The sequence below is a fragment of the Moschus berezovskii genome, chromosome 5 (assembly GCF_049115385.1).
Source record: "Moschus berezovskii isolate FMDL1 chromosome 5, NW_MosBer_1.0, whole genome shotgun sequence".
Taxonomy (NCBI): domain Eukaryota; kingdom Metazoa; phylum Chordata; class Mammalia; order Artiodactyla; family Moschidae; genus Moschus; species Moschus berezovskii.
The window spans coordinates 79,024,584-79,042,991 of record NC_142464.1 but is presented as its reverse complement, the minus strand read 5'-3'; the positions used below and the strand labels follow the sequence as shown (position 1 = coordinate 79,042,991).

At 49.2% G+C, this 18,408-nt stretch overlaps 2 protein-coding genes across 2 annotated transcripts; both read right to left on the bottom strand.

Moving 5' to 3' along the window:
• Positions 1-1,230: 1,230 nt before the first annotated feature.
• On the bottom strand, positions 1,231-2,039 carry LOC129562093 (tropomyosin alpha-3 chain). The gene has a single exon (XM_055435067.2). The coding sequence runs from the start codon at positions 2,022-2,024 to the stop codon at positions 1,278-1,280; it is 747 nt and encodes a 248-aa protein (XP_055291042.1). The 5' UTR covers positions 2,025-2,039; the 3' UTR covers positions 1,231-1,277.
• An 11,488-nt stretch (positions 2,040-13,527) lies between these two features.
• Positions 13,528-15,130, bottom strand: GSX2 (GS homeobox 2). The gene is made up of 2 exons (XM_055435065.1): positions 14,557-15,130; positions 13,528-13,868 (listed from the first exon to the last, which is right to left on the bottom strand). The coding sequence occupies exons 1-2, from the start codon at positions 15,128-15,130 to the stop codon at positions 13,528-13,530; spliced, it is 915 nt and encodes a 304-aa protein (XP_055291040.1).
• Positions 15,131-18,408: the final 3,278 nt, after the last annotated feature.

Here is an 18,408-nt window from a genome sequence, read left to right as displayed (position 1 = left end):
TTTTTTGGAGGGACTGGTTCTTTATTTCAAAAAGACATTTATCAATTTTCAGTATCAAAACAGTTGTACTATTGTTTTTTTTTCTCCTAGTTGGTCCCCAAAGAGACCATACCAAAGGAGAGAACATTTTAAGCCAATTAAGCTGCAGGATGCACGCTTAACTAACAGACCTCACTGAAACCTCATCAAAAAAGGGGGATTGGGAAGGGAAAGAAACTTTAAAAGTTCAGCACACTGCTAGCCCACAGACTGTAGAGAGCTCTCACAGGCAGAGGGGTGACCAGTGTCCCTCAACCCCAAAGAAGAAAAGTTCCAAAATAATATAAAATTTAAAAAGTTTTGTACATAGCTTTTCAAGATTTCTCCAGCACTAACCAATACAAAGCACAATGAGATGGCACTTTTAGAGACAGCAGCTTCAGACCCAGAAAAGGGTGATGAGATGAGTTTCATTAATCAGTGGCAAAACAATTTTCTTTCCTTTTTTTCAAGGAAGCAGGAGAGCAAATAAGTGGTCACTTGAACATAAGGGGCACATGATCCATTCTGTGAGCAGTTGGAAACAGGGTCGATTTGGGACAAGGATTTGGTCTCAGAGGTTTCACCATCTTAATTGTTTGGTCACTTCTGATGAAAAAAGAAAAAAAAGAGGTGTCCAAAGATACCGTAAAGCTGAAAACCTGAACAGCGCTTTTTTTTTTTTTTTGGCTCACTCCTCCTGGAATCATCTTTCTGGTTTGGCAGGTACTTTTTACAGAGCAATGAGGTTTCCCCAAATGGAGCCTTTCTCTGGGCTGCTAGGCTCTCAGTAAGGCAGGCCCAAACCTTTTCCCTTTCTCTCTGGAGAAGGCAATATGCATTAAGCCGAAACATTACCTTCCAAAAGTGAGAAAGGGATTAGACTGCTGCTTCAGAACTACGGAATTATCTGGAATGTTTTTTACAAACATTTTTGTTGTTACATCAACTACAAAAAAGGTAATTACAAAATGTGTACATCACAACATGCTTTTAAAGACACTTTGCATTGTGCTCACATTCCCTTAAACGTTGTTCCCAAAGTGCTCAGCCTCTAGCCCAACTGGAATCTCTGGGGAGAGGCAGAGACAGTTTGGCGAAAAGGACATGGGAGTTGGGGCGGGAGGGAGGTGGCAAAAGGAGAAAGCAGCCTTCCAGTTAAAGATCAGCCCTCAGTTTAAAGGTCAGTTTCCGGCAGGCTGGCCACAGCAGAGTCGAGGTGAGAGGGAGGAGCAGCAGCAGGGCGGGGCTGGGGTGCTCTACATCTCATTCAGGTCAAGCAGAGTCTGGTCCAGCATCCTTTGTGTACAGAGGTGCTCCTCTTTGGTGCATTTCAGTTTATCTTCCAAATCATCAATTGTCTTTTCCAGCTTGGCTACCGATCTCTCAGCAAACTCAGCACGGGTCTCTGCCTCCTTGAGTTTATCGGTAAGGATCTTTATCTCTTCCTCATATTTGTCTTCTTTTTGAGAGTACTTTTCTTCAGCAGCACTCAGACACTTCAGGTTCTGGTCCATCAGTCTGATTTGCTCATCCATCTCTCGGCAACGGGACTCTGCCAGCTCAGCTCGCTCCTCTGTGCATTCCAAGTCTCCCTCAATAATCACCAACTTACGAGCCACCTCTTCATATTTCCTGTCCGCCTCTTCTGCAATGTGCTTAGCTTCTTTGAGTTGGATTTCCTGGAGTTCCATTTTTTCTTCATCTTTTAAGGCTCGGTTTTCAATAACCTTCCTACCTCTCTCACTCTCATCAGTGGCTTTCTCAGCTTCCTCCAGTTTTTGAAGGGCAGTGGCCAGGCGCTCTTGAGCTTGGTCCAGCTCCTCTTCAACCAGCTGGATCCTACGGTTCAAGGAGGCCACCTCAGCCTCAGCCTGTTCTTGGGCCCGTCTTTCTCCCTCCACTTCCCTCTGGAGTCGCTCGGCCCTCTCCTCTGCATCATTGGCCTGCTGCTGCAGAACCTGGATCTTGTGCTTCACCGCCTCGATGGTGGTGATCCCGGCCATGGTCCCCACCCAGCTCCCGCTTGCCTTTGCGTCCCTGACTCCTCCGCTCAGCGTTTCAGCCGCTTCTCCTCAGGTCTTTTTTTAAAAGTTACTTTTTCAGTTCAGTTCAGTTCAGTCACTCAGTCATGTCTGACTCTTTGCAGCCCCATGGATTGCAGCATGCCAGGCTTCCCTGTCCATTAACAATTCCCGAAGTTTACTCCATTAAGTCGGTGATGCCATCCAAACATCTCATCCTCTGTCAGCCCCTTCTCCTCCTGCCTTCACTCTTTCCCAGTATCAGGGTCTTTTCCAGTGAGTCAGTACTTTGCATCAGGTGGCCAAAGTATTAGAGTTTCAGCTTCAGCATCAGTCCTTCCAATGAATATTCAGGACTGATTTCCTTTAGGATGGACTGATTGGATCTCCTTGCTGTCCAAGGGACTCTCAAGAGTCTTCTCCAACACCACAGTTCAAAAGCATCAGTTTCTCTGTGCTCAGCTTTCTTTATAGTCCAACTCTAACATCCATACATGACTACTGGAAAAACCATAGCTTTGACTAGATGGACATTTTCTGGCAAAGTGTCTGCTTTTTAATGTGCTGTCTAGGTTGGTCATAACTTTTCTTCCAAGGAGCAAGCATCTTTTAATTTCATGACTGCAGTCACCAACTGCAGTGACTTTGGAGCCACCCAAAATAAAGTCTGTCACTCTTTCCATTGTTCCCCATCTATTTCCCATGAAGTGATGGGACTGGATGCCATGAACTTAGTTTTCTGAATGTTGAGTTTTAAGCCAACTTTTTCACTCTCCTCTTTCACTTTCATCAAGAGGCTCTTTAGTTCTTTTTTGCTTTCTGCCATAAGGGTGGTGTCATCTGCCTATCTGAGGTTATTGGTATTTCTCCTGGCAATCTTGATTCCAGCTTGTGCTTCATCGAGTCCAGCATTTCTCATGATGTACTCTGCATATAAGTTAAATAACTTTTTCAGTTAGACATTATCTAATTTTACTAAATGTCTATATATCTTCCTTCGTCTTTCTTTATTTAATCCTCATCACCCTATGAGCAAGGTACTATTAATTATCCCCATTTCACAAATAAGGATAATAGAAGTTAGAGAGGTTAAGTGAACTGCTGAAAGTCACACTGCTAGTAAATGGTTGAGCTTGCAGACAGATTCCAGAAGCTTCTCTAAATCCTACCTATATTTATTTTATGTATAGGATAGTTAGTCTTCATATATATATATTTATTTATTTATCATATATGTATGTATAACTACAATTAAATACAGTTGTTTTAACCTCCATGTCTGAGGCAACTGGTAGAGACTTGGAAGTTGAATGATGCATTGACTCAGCTGCTATTTATTGGGCATCTACTAACCACTAGGCATTGTGATGAATGCTAAGGATGTAGAGATGAAAAATGCAGTTGCTGTCATTAACAGTTGGGAAAAGGGAAGAAGGCAGGCACCTAAAAGTCCCACGAGGAAAGAACTAGATAAGGACCCATGGATGGAAATTATAAAGGAAGATTCTGATACAACAGTAAGTTTTCCTAATGGTCAAAACTGTCTGAAAATGGAATAGGGTGATCTATTATAGAAGAGACTGACTCAGGAATAACATGGCTGATCAGCCACTAGGCAGTCACTTTGAGCTGGGATTTTTAAAGAACGATTTCAACAAAATGACTACTTTCAGAGATGTGTGCAGGACTGAGGGAAACTAACGAGAATTTTGATGCTCCTGATGTTGTTGTTCAGTTGCTCAGTGTTGTCTGACTCTGCAACCCCACAGACTGCAGCACGCCAGGCTTCCCTGTCCTTCACCGTCTCCCGGAGTTTGCTCAAACTCATGTCCATTGAATCGTTGATGCCATCCAACCATCTCATCCTCTGTTGTCCCCTTCTCCTCCTGCCCTCAATCTCTCCCAGCATCAGGGTCTTTTCCAATGAGTCGGCTCTTCAAATCAGGTGGCCAAAGTATTGTTCCTAGGTACTAGCAGAAACCAGAAGACATTTCTACCCTTTTCCATGAAGGTGCAGGAAGAACCTGATTTAAAGTTGGGGCCTTGGAAAAGAAATTCTCAGAGAGAAAGGGAATTTCTGGGAAGTTGCAGAATTTGCCAGAACTGGGACAATGTGGTACCCCCAGAAACAATCAGTATACTTCTGCTTCTCTCTCATCAGCTTATTCTGTTATTTGCTGTGCCACTTATTCACTAAACCCACATGAAAGCCAGAGTCAAGAGGCTACAGGAAAGTGAAAGTCACTCAGTTGTGTCTGACTCTGCAACCCCAAGGACTATAGAGTCCATGGAATTCTCCAGTCCAGAATACTGGATGGGTAGCCTGGAGAATCCCAGGGACGGGGGAGCCTGGTGGGCTTCCGTCTGTGGGGTCACACAGAGTCGGACACGACTGAAGTGACTTAGCAGCAGCAGCAGCAGCAGCCCTTCCCTTCTCCAGGGGACCTTTCCAACCCAGGGATCGAACCCAGGTCTCCACATTGCAGGTGGATTCTTTACAGGCTGAGCCCAGAGGCTACAGGTAAAATAGTTAATAGACCATGTAATACAATCCATAGGGGCCAGTGTCGTCAGCCCCCACAGGGCAGAGGAGAATGGAGATGGATCTAGACCAGCAAAAGGAGACCAAACAGCACAGCTGGCTAAGAGCCCTTCTTTACTATGAAGCAAAAAATTCTCCTTGAGATTTGCAAACGTGAACAATTAGGAAAGCGAATATCAGCGATGTTAGACAGCCAGTAGAAATTTACTGTATGATGCGGGGAGGTCAAATCCAGTGCTCTGTGAGAATCTAGAGGGGTGGGATGGGGTGGGAGGTGGGAGGGAGGTTCAAAAGGAAGGGGACATACATATACCTATATGGCAGAAACCAACACGATATTGTAAAGCAATTATCCTCCAATTAAAAATAAGTTAATTTTAAAAAAGAGAAACCTCAAGAATGGGAGAAAATTAGAGCTCAACAGAAAATCCGCCTCTGTTCTTCCCAAGCCTCTTTCCCAGCGCAGCATCCCCCTGCTGCCCTCCAGGGTGCACCACCTGCCCTGGCGTCTGGGCGAAGCACCGGTCAAGCGGAGCCTCCTTCCGGCGCCGGGTACCAAGACCAGCCTGGCGCGGGTTAGCCCAGCTTTCCCAGGACGAAGAAGCTAGGCTGGGGCAGGCGTTCCGCTCCGCCCAGGCGCTGGTGCCCGCAGGGTCCGCCCAGCCCTGTTCTGCACGCTGGGTTCGCTGAGACCATTCAGAATGCCCGCTGCCAGACAAGCCGGGCTCTCCACGTGCGCAGAGGCAAGGCTGTCAGGTGGCAAGGATCCAAGGCGGAGCCTTCTTCCCCTCCGGGTCCACCCACCGCCCCTCCCCATCCCCGACCCAGAAAAAGACACGCACACAAAAAAACTTTTGCCACACTATTAATATATTCGCGTTTCCTCCCACTTTCCCAATGGGCTACCAGCTGCAGAACTCCTGAATAGAAAGCTTAATTGTGCTTTGTCATGCAGAGTACCTCGATTTTCTATAGAAGGTTACAAAGGGCCATTTGAAGTATTTCTTTCTCGCCTAATAGTGAACTATTTGCATAGGGCACCTCTGTGCCTGCCAGACCCAGGTAGTTCTGCCCAAGCTCCCAGGGGCCCCGGGTAACAAAACTCAGGGCGGGGTCCAAGGGGCGCCCCACCCCGCCTCCAACCCCGAGTTCCCACTCTTCTTTCCACTTTCTCGGACCACGGCCAGCCCGGGCCACCGATCTAGAGGATGTGAAGCTTGAGGCCGGCAGACCGCGGTGGCCCGACGCCTCCAGCTGACTTCTCGGGGCCTCGGGCTATCCAAGCCGTCTTCCCTGTACTGGGGCCTGCGCTAGGCCTGGCCTCCGAGCTCAAGCGGTGTTTTCAGCTCCTACCTATGGGTCCAAAAACCAGGCCGTTACCCAAGGGAGGCCCTGTGTTCTCTGGCCTCTGGCATAAGGCCCAAAGGAGTTACAGAAGGCACTGACGCTGAGTTTGATTTGGATAGACGCTGTTCCATTTCTCCTGGGTGATTGGCAGGACTGCCTTCCCAATATCTTTTCTTGTTGCTTGTTTTGACATTTCAAATCCAGGTCTATGTGACATATAAAGCTAATAAAATTCTAATTTCATTGTTAATCTTATTTCATTGCAGTATAGAAAGTTTTTACCCTCACACCTGCGTGGCAGGGTGTAATTCCATTAATAAAAAAAAAATCAACATATTCATTGCATGTCTTTTCCCTGATGATATATTGTGAGCAGTGTGAGTTGAAAAAGAACCATTTATTCCCACCGTGAATGAACCGGCATGGGGCGGGAGCTTCACCTGCCCCTCAGTCAATTAGGAATGTATCGAAAAGTCTAGCAGAAAACGAGTTAAATTAACCGTTGGCTAATTTCCTTGTGTCCCTCCTACATAATCCCCCCTTTTCAGCTTGCCCCAGAAATTACCACATGTTGCAAGGTTCAAATAGGGCCTAATGAAACAGTGACTAAAAGCTTCTCCCTCCAGTGCCACCGCTGGGGGAGCCTTTTCGCTGGCCTTCAAACCCTGAGCGATTATGGCTCTCAGGTCTCTTAAAAACGATCGTTTTAATTTGTCAGAAAAAAAATTTATTTTTAAGCTGTCAGTAACTCGTGATCCAGCGGGTGAACACTGCTGCCCACTCACTTCCTGCCACCAAGGACCCAGTAAGATTCAGAGCTGTGGTGTCCTGACAGGGGCCACTCCGCATCCTCCCATCTCCGGGGACAGCTGGGGTCCTGCCATTGGGAGGGTTGAGCCAGGGCAAAGGGAGATTGGAGGAGGATGGGGAGATCGGCCTGAAGAACAAAGAGGATAAAGATTTGGAGAAACAGAAACATACCAAGGCAGAAAGAGTATGAGAGACAGGGAAAAAAAGCAGAGGCAGACACCGGGAGGGAAGCAGATAGAGAGATACAGACAACAGTGCCAACTTTCAACTTTCTTCTCCCAACTTAGAACCACGTGCCTGGCTCAAGCAACTCATCAGCCCCTGGGGGAAGGTGTTTTGAAGTCTTGAGATGCAAGGCCCTAATAATTAATCGTGGTCATTAATTAATTAAGGAGGAAAGGGGGGAGGTGGCTTGCTGCTGCTTGACCCCAAACAATTTAAATTGGGCTTTGTGAAGGTAGACTCCAAAAGCCTGCCCTCCCCCTCCTTCCTATTATTTCTCTTTCACGCTTTCAAAAATTTCCATTATAATCCTCAGCGGTCTGGGGCCAGCAGAGCTGAGCGTCCCTCTCTCGAGCCCTTCCTAGCAAACTGAGGCCAAACTGGCTTCCACTCTTCCTCGGAGCCGGCTGCCATCCATGGACAGGGAGCTCTTTCCCATAAGGGGTAGCTCCCACCTGCCTTTTTTCTCTGCACCTGCTGCGGGTTGTTTCTCCCTGAACTTCAGAAACCAAACAGTTGCTTAAAGTTGAATTAGTCCGCTGCAGTGCTCACACAGGCGAAATATCACCACAGTCTCCCTCTCTCCCTCTCCCTCTCTCTTAGTCTCCTTTTTCCTCCCTCTCACTAGAGACTTGAGTTCCTTATTTGAAATGGGGCCGCTAATACAAAGTCATCAAAGCACTATGGTTCTTGTCTTAAAGTGACAGCCCTCTTTATGAGGCTGTTTGAAATACGCCCCCTGCTTTTCAATGTCTCTCTATCCATCTTTGTCTGCTCCTCAGAAAAGCGGACAATATAAAGCCCAGCCTGGCGAGCTCCCCACGCTCAGGCCTGGGCAGTGCCAACCTCCGCCTTTAAGCAGATTGAAATTGTCACTGCTTCATTAATCTGAAACTAGTTACTTTCCTAAGCACACAGCACACACTTCCGATCTGTCCAGATTCACTCAGAGGGGCCCCTGGGGCCTTCCTGGGTTTGGGATTTGGAAGATTCAACAAAGGTAGGATAAGAATTCAGAAACATAGGGCTCTGCTTGCAGAAGTGCAATGCCTGGTGCAGAAGGGCAGGGACTGACCCCAATATAAGGGCATGCAAAACACCGTTCTCAGAGACAGGGGGATGACCAAGCTTTTGGAAGGTACACTTGAGAGCAAGAAGTCTAGCTATGCGAACTGATAAGGATATCTATCTCCATATAGAGTACTTAATGGAAGGGATGTGAGGGGTTCACAGGCTTTGGATTTTCTGTCCCCAAACAGAAGAAACTTGCTTTCAAATGGGAACCAGGGTTGGCTGTTGTTTCTTCATCTGAGCTCTGCTTCAATTCTGTTCCTAAGAGATCTCTTTAGTTCCAGTTCCAATTGTAGCCTGTGTTACCCACTCTAAGTGCCAGAGCCTTGGGTGAAGAGTCCTTCATTCCTGTGGAATTTCTCATCTGGGAGGCAAGCTGACTCTTTTCTCTATCCCTCCATTAACAAAAGACAATACAAATTCCTCTGCTTTTAATATTTCCAGCTGGCTTAGAATAGCAAGTTTTTGGATTCTATTCCATCTAATTTAGGGGAGAGACATGGGCTTTTTTTTTTTTTCCAGAGAAGCTCAATCTTCAGTAACGTGAGCCTAAAGATTTATAAAATAGATTTATATTAAATTATGTTAATAGAAGCCTAGTAAATGCACCATTTAATTGCATGGAAAAAAAATTTCCCTTTAAAGAGGTCTGTCACCTTAACAGGTACATTCAAAGATTCCCTGTGAATAATGAAAATAGGAACAATTGCTTTGATGCACTGAGCTGCATTCACGTCTAGGACAGCTTTAGGCTGTGTTTGGAGAGGATGGGAGGAGTTCTTTTTAAAGCAGTGATTGCTCCTTTAAACCCAATTTCCTCCAGCAAATAGGTTCTATTGGAAGTGTCACTTTCCCCCTCTCTGTTACACCCTTAAGGCTGGACCTGAGATCTTACCCAGAGCTGTCATGGTGGTTTAGTTGTGCTAAGTCACGTCTGACTCTTTCGACCCCATAGACTGTAGCCTGCCAGGCTCCTCTGTCCATGGGATTTCCCAGGCAAGAGTACTGGAGTGGGTTGCCATTTCCTTCTCCAGGGGATCTTCCCAACCCAGGAATTGAACCCAGGTCTCCTGCACTGCAGGCAGATTTCTTACTGACTGAACTATAAGGGAATCTTTTTTCCTCCTTCTTCTAGCCCAACTCTCAGTGTCTTCCTGCCTCCCTCAAAGAAGTCTCCCAAGCCGTGCCATGAAAAATGAGCAGAAACTGCAGGAAAAAAGTGGGAAGAAAAGAAAAAAAGAAAAAAAAAATCTAGTAAAAATAACCCTTTCCTTTCCACGTACACGACCACCATCAGGAGTTCCCCCCACATACACACACATGTATGGGTACATGCCATGAAAAATGAGCAGAAACTGCAGGAAAAAAGTGGGAAGAAAAGAAAAAAAGAAAAAAAAATCTAGTAAAAAATAACCCTTTCCTTTCCATGTACATGACCACCATCAGGAGTTCCCCCCACATACACACACATGTATGGGTACATGCATATACACACACAGACCCAGTTGCCCTCTGTGACCACCTTTCATTTAGAACAACCACCTTTCTGGCAATTCTCTGACCACAGTCAGGATGGACCTAGCAAACTGCATTCCTAATCCTGATTAGATATAAGTGGGCAGCACTGGCAAGGAGTAGGGGCAAGGGGAGGAAGGAGGAAGCCAGAAGATCAAAGACGTCACTTCAAGATTTTTGTTTCTCCTAAAGTATGGCAGGCCACTCCAGTACTCTTGCCTGGAGAATCCCATGGATGGAGGAGCCTGGTGGGCTGCAGTCCATGGGGTCGCTGAGGGTCAGACACGACTGAGCGACTTCGCTTTCACTTTTCACTTTCACACATTGGAGAAGGAAATGGCAACCCACTCCAGTGTTCTTGCCTGGAGAATCCCAGGGACGGGGGAGCCTGGTGGGCTTCCGCCTATGGGGTCACACAGAGTCAGACATGACTGAAGTGACTTAGCAGCAGCAGCAAAGTATCTTTGGTTATCCCTGGGGGGATATGTTGAGGGTTGGCAGTAGGGTAAACTAGGATGGCCATTTCAGAATAAGGAGAGGAGTAGGATCTACCATCACAGTGTCTCTATCGCCTGGGTCCACGGGGCCGTGGTGATAGTGCCTCTGTCACCAAGGATAGCTGCCGAGTCCCTTCTGCCCTTGTCGTGGTTTGTAATCAAGAAGCCTTGCTGAGTGGCACTGTTATTGTTAGGCCCTTGGCCTTGGGCTTGTGTTGGTCACTGAGTGGGAGGGGGAAGGCGAAAGGTCTCTTCTCTTCCTCTTTGCTGGGAATGTCTGGACTGGGTCAGGACACAAAGGCAGGAGGTCATTCTTTCTGCTGTCCCTCCTCCCCAGTCCCCAGCTCTTTTCCTGTTTAAAGAGGTGGATTTATCCCCACTAATGGCTCCTGCTGCTCACTTCTTTTCTCTTAGTGGAGCAAGGTCCTGATTTCTAATGATCGTTTTTATTCTATTTCTCTTTCCATGATGTGGTTATAGGCCCCCAAGAGGCCAAACTTTGTGGGAACAGAGTTCTGTGTCTCAAGGGGGATATATTGAAAAACTAGCATCTAGTGCTTCCCAGGCAGAAAAGTAAGGGTGACTCTATACATCTTAAACATACTTCTTTTAACAAGTCTGGGGACAATTCTCTTAGAGTGGCTGATGTCAAGATTGTTGAGCAGAGTATTTGTACACCTGAGTGTTGGCTTAGGTGTTCTTAACCTAAGAAAAAACTATACGCCTTTAAATTTAGACAAATCCCCACAGCCTTATTCCCAAACTTCCTAAAAGCTCAGGTGAAATTTTTCTGGGAGGAAAGGGGTTGGGGAAGTGTAAAATAGTAGACAAGGAAACCTCATGGTCCACTCTGACAGTGACAAGAATATTCACTCTGCTCCAAATGTTCTAGGAGAAGGAGGACCTCCCCAGGAACACCGGAGAAACTTTCTTTGGAGAATGTCTGAACCTTAATGCACCTTTATGGTGCAGGATTCCCTGTTTATTCCGTCTTCCCTGAGGAATTTCCCCAAGAGGGGAGGGAGAGGTACGGAGACCATCCAAGGAGGACTGGTACCGTTTCCTTCTCAGGGAGGTGGAGTTGGGGAAGGAGCGTCATCTGGTGTGGTAAATGCGTGGCTCTGGGCGCTGGATCTGGTCGGGCATGTGGGTAGTCAGGCGAGGTGCAGATGCTCAAATCTGCGAGGATAGAGGCTTGAGGAGGAGCAAGCCCGGGCGTGGGGACGACGGCGGGGCCGGGGCGGGTGCGGATGGGAGCGGGACGGAGTCGTCTGTCCAGGAACCAGCCCTTTGGGCAGGAGCGCTCAGAGGTGCAGCCGGGGCTCTTTGGCCTTCGGTTACTTCCTGCCAAGGGATTCTTCCCTAGAGGCCGGTTCTTCGCGCTACGAAACTCCCTCCTTTCCACCCCTGCACTGGTGCCCAGAGATGCCTGTTTATTAGGAAGAAGGAGGAAGGGATCTTCGGAAAAGGCAGCGGGCCAGCGCCCCTTCCCCTTAGCGGCGGCAGGGCGAGGGGCCGGAAGCTCTGCTTGTGTGTGAGCTCGAGAGCGATCCAGAGCCTGAGCCTCTGCCCGGGGCAGGAGCGAGCCGGTTGCCTGTGACCACTGCGCAGGCCCAGTCCCAGGTCCCTGCACAAAGCGCCAGCAGCTCCCTATTCAGGGCGAGCCGTCCAGCCTCACCCCCCACCCCAACCCCCGCACCTCGCCTGCCCTGACTAGCACCAGAATAAGAGTTGACAGCAGGCCTCGGGAGTGTGAAAGGAGACTTTCCTTCTCCCTGAGTTCTCTGGAGTGAGTGAGTGTGTGTGTGTCTGTGTGTGTGACACAGAGAGAGAATCTCTGGCCAGGGAAACCACGGTCACATCTTCCCCCACCTTTTCCTCCTTCCCATACTAGATCTGCAACCTCACCTGTTGAGATTTCAGTCCCTATAGACCTAAAGTAATCAGACCTAAAGTGTGAGTATATGTTGCTAACAGTTCCTATGGCTTGGACCTTTGGGATGGCATCTTTACAGAAAATAATCAGAAATAACACCAGCGGGTGTTGGGACTCAGCCTTCAGGGAAGGAGATCTTCTAGCTTCCATGTTCCAGCTTCACTCTCTCCATTAAAGGAGAGAACCTAGCTGTGCTGAAGAGAGTCAGGTTGCCTTGCTTGGCAGAGCCAGGGCAGAGCCAAAGTCTTCTCCAGGGCCAGGCTTGCAGGAGTGAACTCTGCAAGGTGATGGGAACAGTGGGACTAGAATGGAACTAATTTAGGTGAGAAGGAGACAAGGAAAAAAACCCCAAAGTCCAAGCGCACCTCTGAGCTATTTTGGAAAATTGAGACAGACTAACTCCCTATTCCTGAAATTTTTTTTTTCACAGTAGTGGTGGAAACCAGCTAATTTCTTAGCTAGACAAACACTCAAAAACGGTATTGTTTCTAGTCACTTGTAGCATCATTTGTAAGTCTGCACGCGTTTGCTTCCAACCTGTTTGATGGATTGTTGCCCTTTGTAAAGCAATTCCTACTATTCAGATTCTTTCACATAATTCGGGTTTTAATATTTGAGAGAAATGAATAAAGAAAAAAAGGGAGGAGGGACTGCTACAGAAAATAAATAGGAGTAAGGGAACTTCAACTTCCCCTGCTAAAGGTTTGCCTGTCATTAATTGTCAGTGTCACTTTAAATGGATTAATCCTGTCAATTGTGAGGAATAGAGCTGTGTTAAGAATGGGGAGTACTACCTGGTAGGCAGCATCATGACTCAAAGTGTCTTGGCAGAAGTTTTGGTGACACAAATCCTACAGAGTCACAAACTCCCTCAACCAAGAGACTGGCATTATCAAGTTACAGTCATTACTTTGCTGTAAATTCTCAGACACTTTTTATTCTCTATCCATAATGAGGAAGAGAGAGACAGGGGAAGTTGGTGAGAGCCAACACCACGAATTTAAAACCTTGATTTTTGTCTCATTTATTTAAATAAATATAAATATAAATTTTATATAAAACTATTCACAAAGAGACTTCCTCAGGCAAATTTTCAGAAAGCAAGACCTACAGGGTTTAATTTTCTAAGTTATTTGCAACTCAATACCTTCATTTAAAAAAATAATCAAGAAACACCATGTTCTTATCTGGTTCCGAAAAACAGGGAAAGGGAAATGACATGCGCTTTAAAAAAACCCACATACAGTTTTAAACTTAATCCAATCCTGTTTTTCCTTTGTTATATGACAAAACTGAATTGAATCTAGATTATTTACATAAAAAACAACAAGGACGACCTATAATTGCGAGAGGAGCCCCAAACAGACAGATCAAGCAGACAGGAGAAGGGTCAGGCCCGGTAGGCACGCCCCCGGGGAATGCTCCTCTCCAGCTTCTCCAGGTGGGACCACCGAAAGGGTGAGGATTTTGGCCCCTGGGTGCCAGCCACATCGGGAGTTGGGGGAGATGCCGGGAGCGTGTGGTGTGTGGGCGGGCGGCCCTCCCTTATAAGGGGGAAATCTCCTTGTCATCGTTGGCCGAGGCCGGCGACAAGGAGTCCTCATCCTCGGAGCGCGCGAAGTGCGCCTGGCTGCCAACGCACTTGCAGCCCGCGTGACTGTTCCTTTGCGTGCCCTTCCCTTCCTTCTTATGCTTCACCCTGCGGTTCTGAAACCAGATTTTCACCTGCTTCTCTGATAGATTCAGGTACGTGGCAATTTCGATCCTCCGGAGTCGAGACAGGTACATGTTGGAAGAGAATTCCCGCTCCAGCTCCAGGAGCTGCGTGCTGGTGAACGCCGTCCTCATCCTCTTGCCATTGGGTACCTGGCTGGCGTCCGAGCCCCCTGCAGACGGGCCAAGAGAGGGCAGAAAGGTAATTCTCCGGCGAGACGCTCCCACCCCAGGGCCCTCCCTTGGAAACGTTGCCTTTCAGGGATCCACCCGCGAAGCTCAACCAAACACCTGTATCCATCCCTCCCTCTTTCTCATTTGGAGACAAATCGTTACTTAGCCGTAAAGGACAGAGACGCCCAAAGTAAGCGAAGGCCTTTGATCTCGGGGATGTAAAGTCAGAGGATTAAAGTGGGGGCGGGTGAGGGGTTGGCAGAGTCCTGTGGTCTCCTGTCCAGCCTAGCGGAAAGGCAGGCAGGCATAACCAAAAGCATCGAAACTCTTTTAGCCAGCCTCGACGCCCGATTGCCACACTTCAGTTCAAACACACCAACCCCGGACCTCAGCCAGTTAACCTCCGGTTTCTCAGCCCTCAAGTTCAAAGTCTCAAAGGACCCGCTATTATCCCAGACTCGAGCACCAGGTACTGGAGTCGAGCGCACCAAGCTGCTTGGAGAGGCTGGCAAGGCTAACTTTCACCTTCTTGGAACTTACGGGGGACGACTCGGCAGTTATTCTAAAAGCCCCTCCTTCGCCCCCTCCGCCCACCCCACAGGCTCCCACTTCCTCCACTGCAGGCGAGACGTTTTACTCCCGGGAGCCGGCAAGGCGTAGCGCGCAGATGCCCAGGACCCGCCCTACCCATGGTGAGGCAGTGAAATCTCCGCGGGTCCGCCACGTTGTAGGTGGCTGCGGTGCAGACAGGTGCGTGGTGCTGCGGGTGCCCCAAGGCCGCCGCGGCCGCCGCCGCCGCCGCCGCGGCCGCCGCCGCTGCTGCAGCCGAGCCAGGCTGCTGGGGCTGGTGATGGTGATGGTGCTGCGGCGGGTGGTGGTGATGGTGCGCGTGGCTCACGCGCGGGCAAAACTGTGCGTCCCCAGGACCCGAAGGAAACTGACTCTTGAGCAAGGGCAGGGCCCCGGCGGCTCCTGCCGCTCCGCCACCCGCGGCCCCCGCACCCCCGGCCCCTGCGTTCCCGCCGCCGGAGCTCGCGGGCCCACGAGACGAGTGCAGGTGCGAAGTGACGCAGAGCTGGCACACGCAGAACGCGCCGCTCTTGCGGGACGCGCAGCCCGGCCCGGACATGGACATCACCAGCGGGGACGGCATGCCCAGCGGGATGAAAAAATCTGGCCCGGGGTGCGGCTCGGGAAGCGAGGGCGCGGGCCGTGAGGAGTCCTTGATGATGAGCGAGTCGACATAGAAGGAGCGCGACATGTCGGGAGGGATGGGTGGCTGGAGGGCCCGGCCGGTCGTGGGGGACCCCCTCCCGTCTCCTATCCAGAGCTCTGGCCCCGGGCGCGGCGCGGACGCAGGCGGTCAAGCCCTTGGGGACGCCGAGGTGTCGGCGCCTGGACTGCGAACAAAGGGGTCCCTGGAGAGGGCTGGTCCTCACGTCCCCCGCCCGACGCCCCGGCTCCGGGATTTTATAGCCCCCACCCCGACACGTGATGCTGAGAAGTACCGCTCGGCTCTAGCTCCTCCGCAGCTCCCCACCCTCGGGATAGGCTGCCCGAGTCACAACAGAAGCGGCGAGAAGGGGCGGGCGCGCGGCAGGGAAGAATTCGGAGGAGGGGGATGGGGGAGACTTTGCAAAGTGTAGGTTTTGTTAATTTCCCGGGGAGGCCGGCCTCCTCCCCCTCTTTCTCCACGTTTTCCCGAGAAATCACAGGGCTGCATCCTCCATCCCACCCCTCTTCCTAGCCTGGGCCCCAGATCAACTCCTCCAAGCTTCCGGCCGCACAGCTCACCAGGTGGGGACTTGGAGGCCTTTCTAATCGGAATGCCCCGTGCTCCCTGCTCCTCTGTGCCAGCCGTGGATAAGGCACGGAATAGTGTGAAGCCTGAGGTTTAGAGCAGGCTTGTGCCGCTGTGGACTGGCAGCGGCCCAGTCCTGGAGTGAAACGTGGGACAGGCACACACAAGCACACCGAGTCCCCCAGCTTTTGGACTTGGCCAATGTCATTCAGGTGTGAGGGATCTGGGAGGCATAACAGAGAGGCCTCCCAGCTAAGAAGAGGAACTTTTCATTTTGATGCTTGAGAAGTTCTAAGGTACCTTTGCACTTGGGGCCTTCCTGGGACCACTCAGATCAACCACCTTTCCTCGTGCCTTTTTCTAACCCGAAACTCACCCTTTGGCAGAGAGAGACACTGAAGGGGTCACTCTTTTCTTTCTCCACAGGGTTCCACTGCTACATTTCCAGGCCAACCCTACAAACTCCATCCTAAGGACTTTGGGGAGAGGACCAAACCCTGGCCTTTCTGGAAACTGGGCAGGGGTTGAGGGAAGCCTTTGCTCTGGGTCCTGCCATCTCTCACCCCTTGGCATTTTACAGATCTTAGGCAGCTAGAAGACTAACTAGGAAGCACACTCTTCTATGCACCCCCTTTAAAGCCCATAAAAATTAAAAGGAATTGAGCCACTTGATGCCTTAGTATGGGAGAAGTGGTTTGGTAAAGGAAACCTCCCTGAATGGCAGTGGAAGACTGGTGCGCCAATGACTGTGCAAGAGAATAGCTGCCCCCCCCAGGGGCTATTGATCTTTGGGGAAGACAAGGCTACAGAAATGACAGCTTTCTCTTCTTTCACCCTGTAGAAAATCTGGCTGGAGCAGGGAGGGTGAGCGACAGCTCCAAGTCCAATCCTTTTCCTCAGACTGCAAACTTCAGGCCTGAGATCACAATGATGTGAAGAAACTTGGGGACCATACCCCTCCACCTGTGAGAGCCAAGGGTCAAAATCCTAGGGGAGACCAGCTTCTCAGCTGGTGACATGGCTGTCTCTGTTTTTCTGTCTCTCCTTTTCCCTTTCCATCTCTTGCCTGCTGGAGAAGTATAATTGGGTTGTAGGGACTCCCCACTCTGGGGAGCCCAGGATTTATGGATGGCAATTAAAGTTTTATGAATTGCAGCTGAGGCTGGTTATTGAGCTATTTGAATGTGATTAGAATTCAATTAGAAAGCGGTTAGTGGACAGTGGGTCTCCAGAGTGTAAACAGACAGCTATTCCAGAAATGTGCTAATCCAACATCTTGTGACAACAATTAAGGAGTCTCAGGGCTTAACTCAGGGCAGCTCAGCTGTAACTACTTTTGTACCACAAGGTTTGCCGCTGCAGCCATCGCAAGCTCTCAGCTTCAACCCAGCCTGCCTGGCTCAGCCCATCTTCAAATGGGGAGAATCCAGGCAGTCCCCAAGTCATTACAACCTCAGAAAGAAGACTGGGAGCTCTACCATTGGGAGGTGCCTAGTGCCAGGATGTTTTTACAGGTCTAAATTGTCCAAATAGGTGACATAATTTCCCAGTTCACTTTATAAGTATATATATTTTTTCACTTAAATTTTATATAATATATGCATTTATTCACTGTGATCTGCAGTGGTTCTAGTTCTGTGCATGGGGAAAACTTCTATGCTAATATGCTGGGAGTTGTGCCTATGTGAGGACCATTGTATTTTAGAGAATCCTAATTATGATGCTTGAGCATCTAACTCAATTAACGTCTGACTACAGAAACATCCGGTTGGTGTGCTGGGAAATTTTGAAAAAAAGTGAGAGGCCCCTGGCGTTGCTTAGGACTGCAAGGGGAGCAGCGGCTTGGGGCCGCACTGAGGCTGAAAGCAGCCCACGACTGAGAAATGTGTCTATTAGGGTACTGGGTAAATGGCCAGAGCCCACCACCAGCAAGTATTTTGGGGTCATGTTCCACACTGGAGTCTCTCTTTAGTTCTCTTTGAATCTGTTTCTCCTCTTTCCCCAACTCCAGCCCCATCTTCAGAAGCTCCCCTTCCATGTGCGTTGCCTCCTTATCCCCCCACTGCCCTGGACAGCTCTGCGACTGACCCTGCTAGCTCTGCCCTTCCTCAGAATAGCAGCTCCTCCAACCCATTTGAAGCAGAAAGGGACCCTGGGCAGGCCATTGGCGTGTCCCTATGGGGCCCCCGCTGCCACCCAATTTTATTTCTCAGTGATCCTGTCCGATAAAATTTCATCGTCCATTAAGTAATCCCCGAAGTGAGAGCTCTTATGAGCCTATAATGAGCTCTAATTGCCACGACTCGGGGAGCCACGTGGAAGGATTTATTCGGCATTAAGCAGTCGGGTACAGAGTACAGGCTGTTACCTAAGCCATTGCTTTCATAATTCAAGGAGAAAATTAGTTCTTTTGGAGGAGGGGGAAATCCTTTGATTCTTTTTTTCCTCCCTCTCGCTGGGGATGATAGAGGATGGCCTTGCTTTATCTTTGATGATGTCACAAATGCAAAGGTAACAAAAATTGTCCCCCACCATCCTCCACCCCTGCGCAGTCGGGATATCCCATCCCTACCCTCAACTGAGGGGAAAAAATTCAAAGCAGTTCAGTAGAGCCACCTTCTTGCCTCTAAACTGTTCAACTCGAGTCTGGATGAGCGGTTTCCTCGCAGCTCAACCTTGAGATGTGAATTCTTGGACATAGCTTTCAGAAAGTCTTCCAGTACTTTCCCCCATCTGGG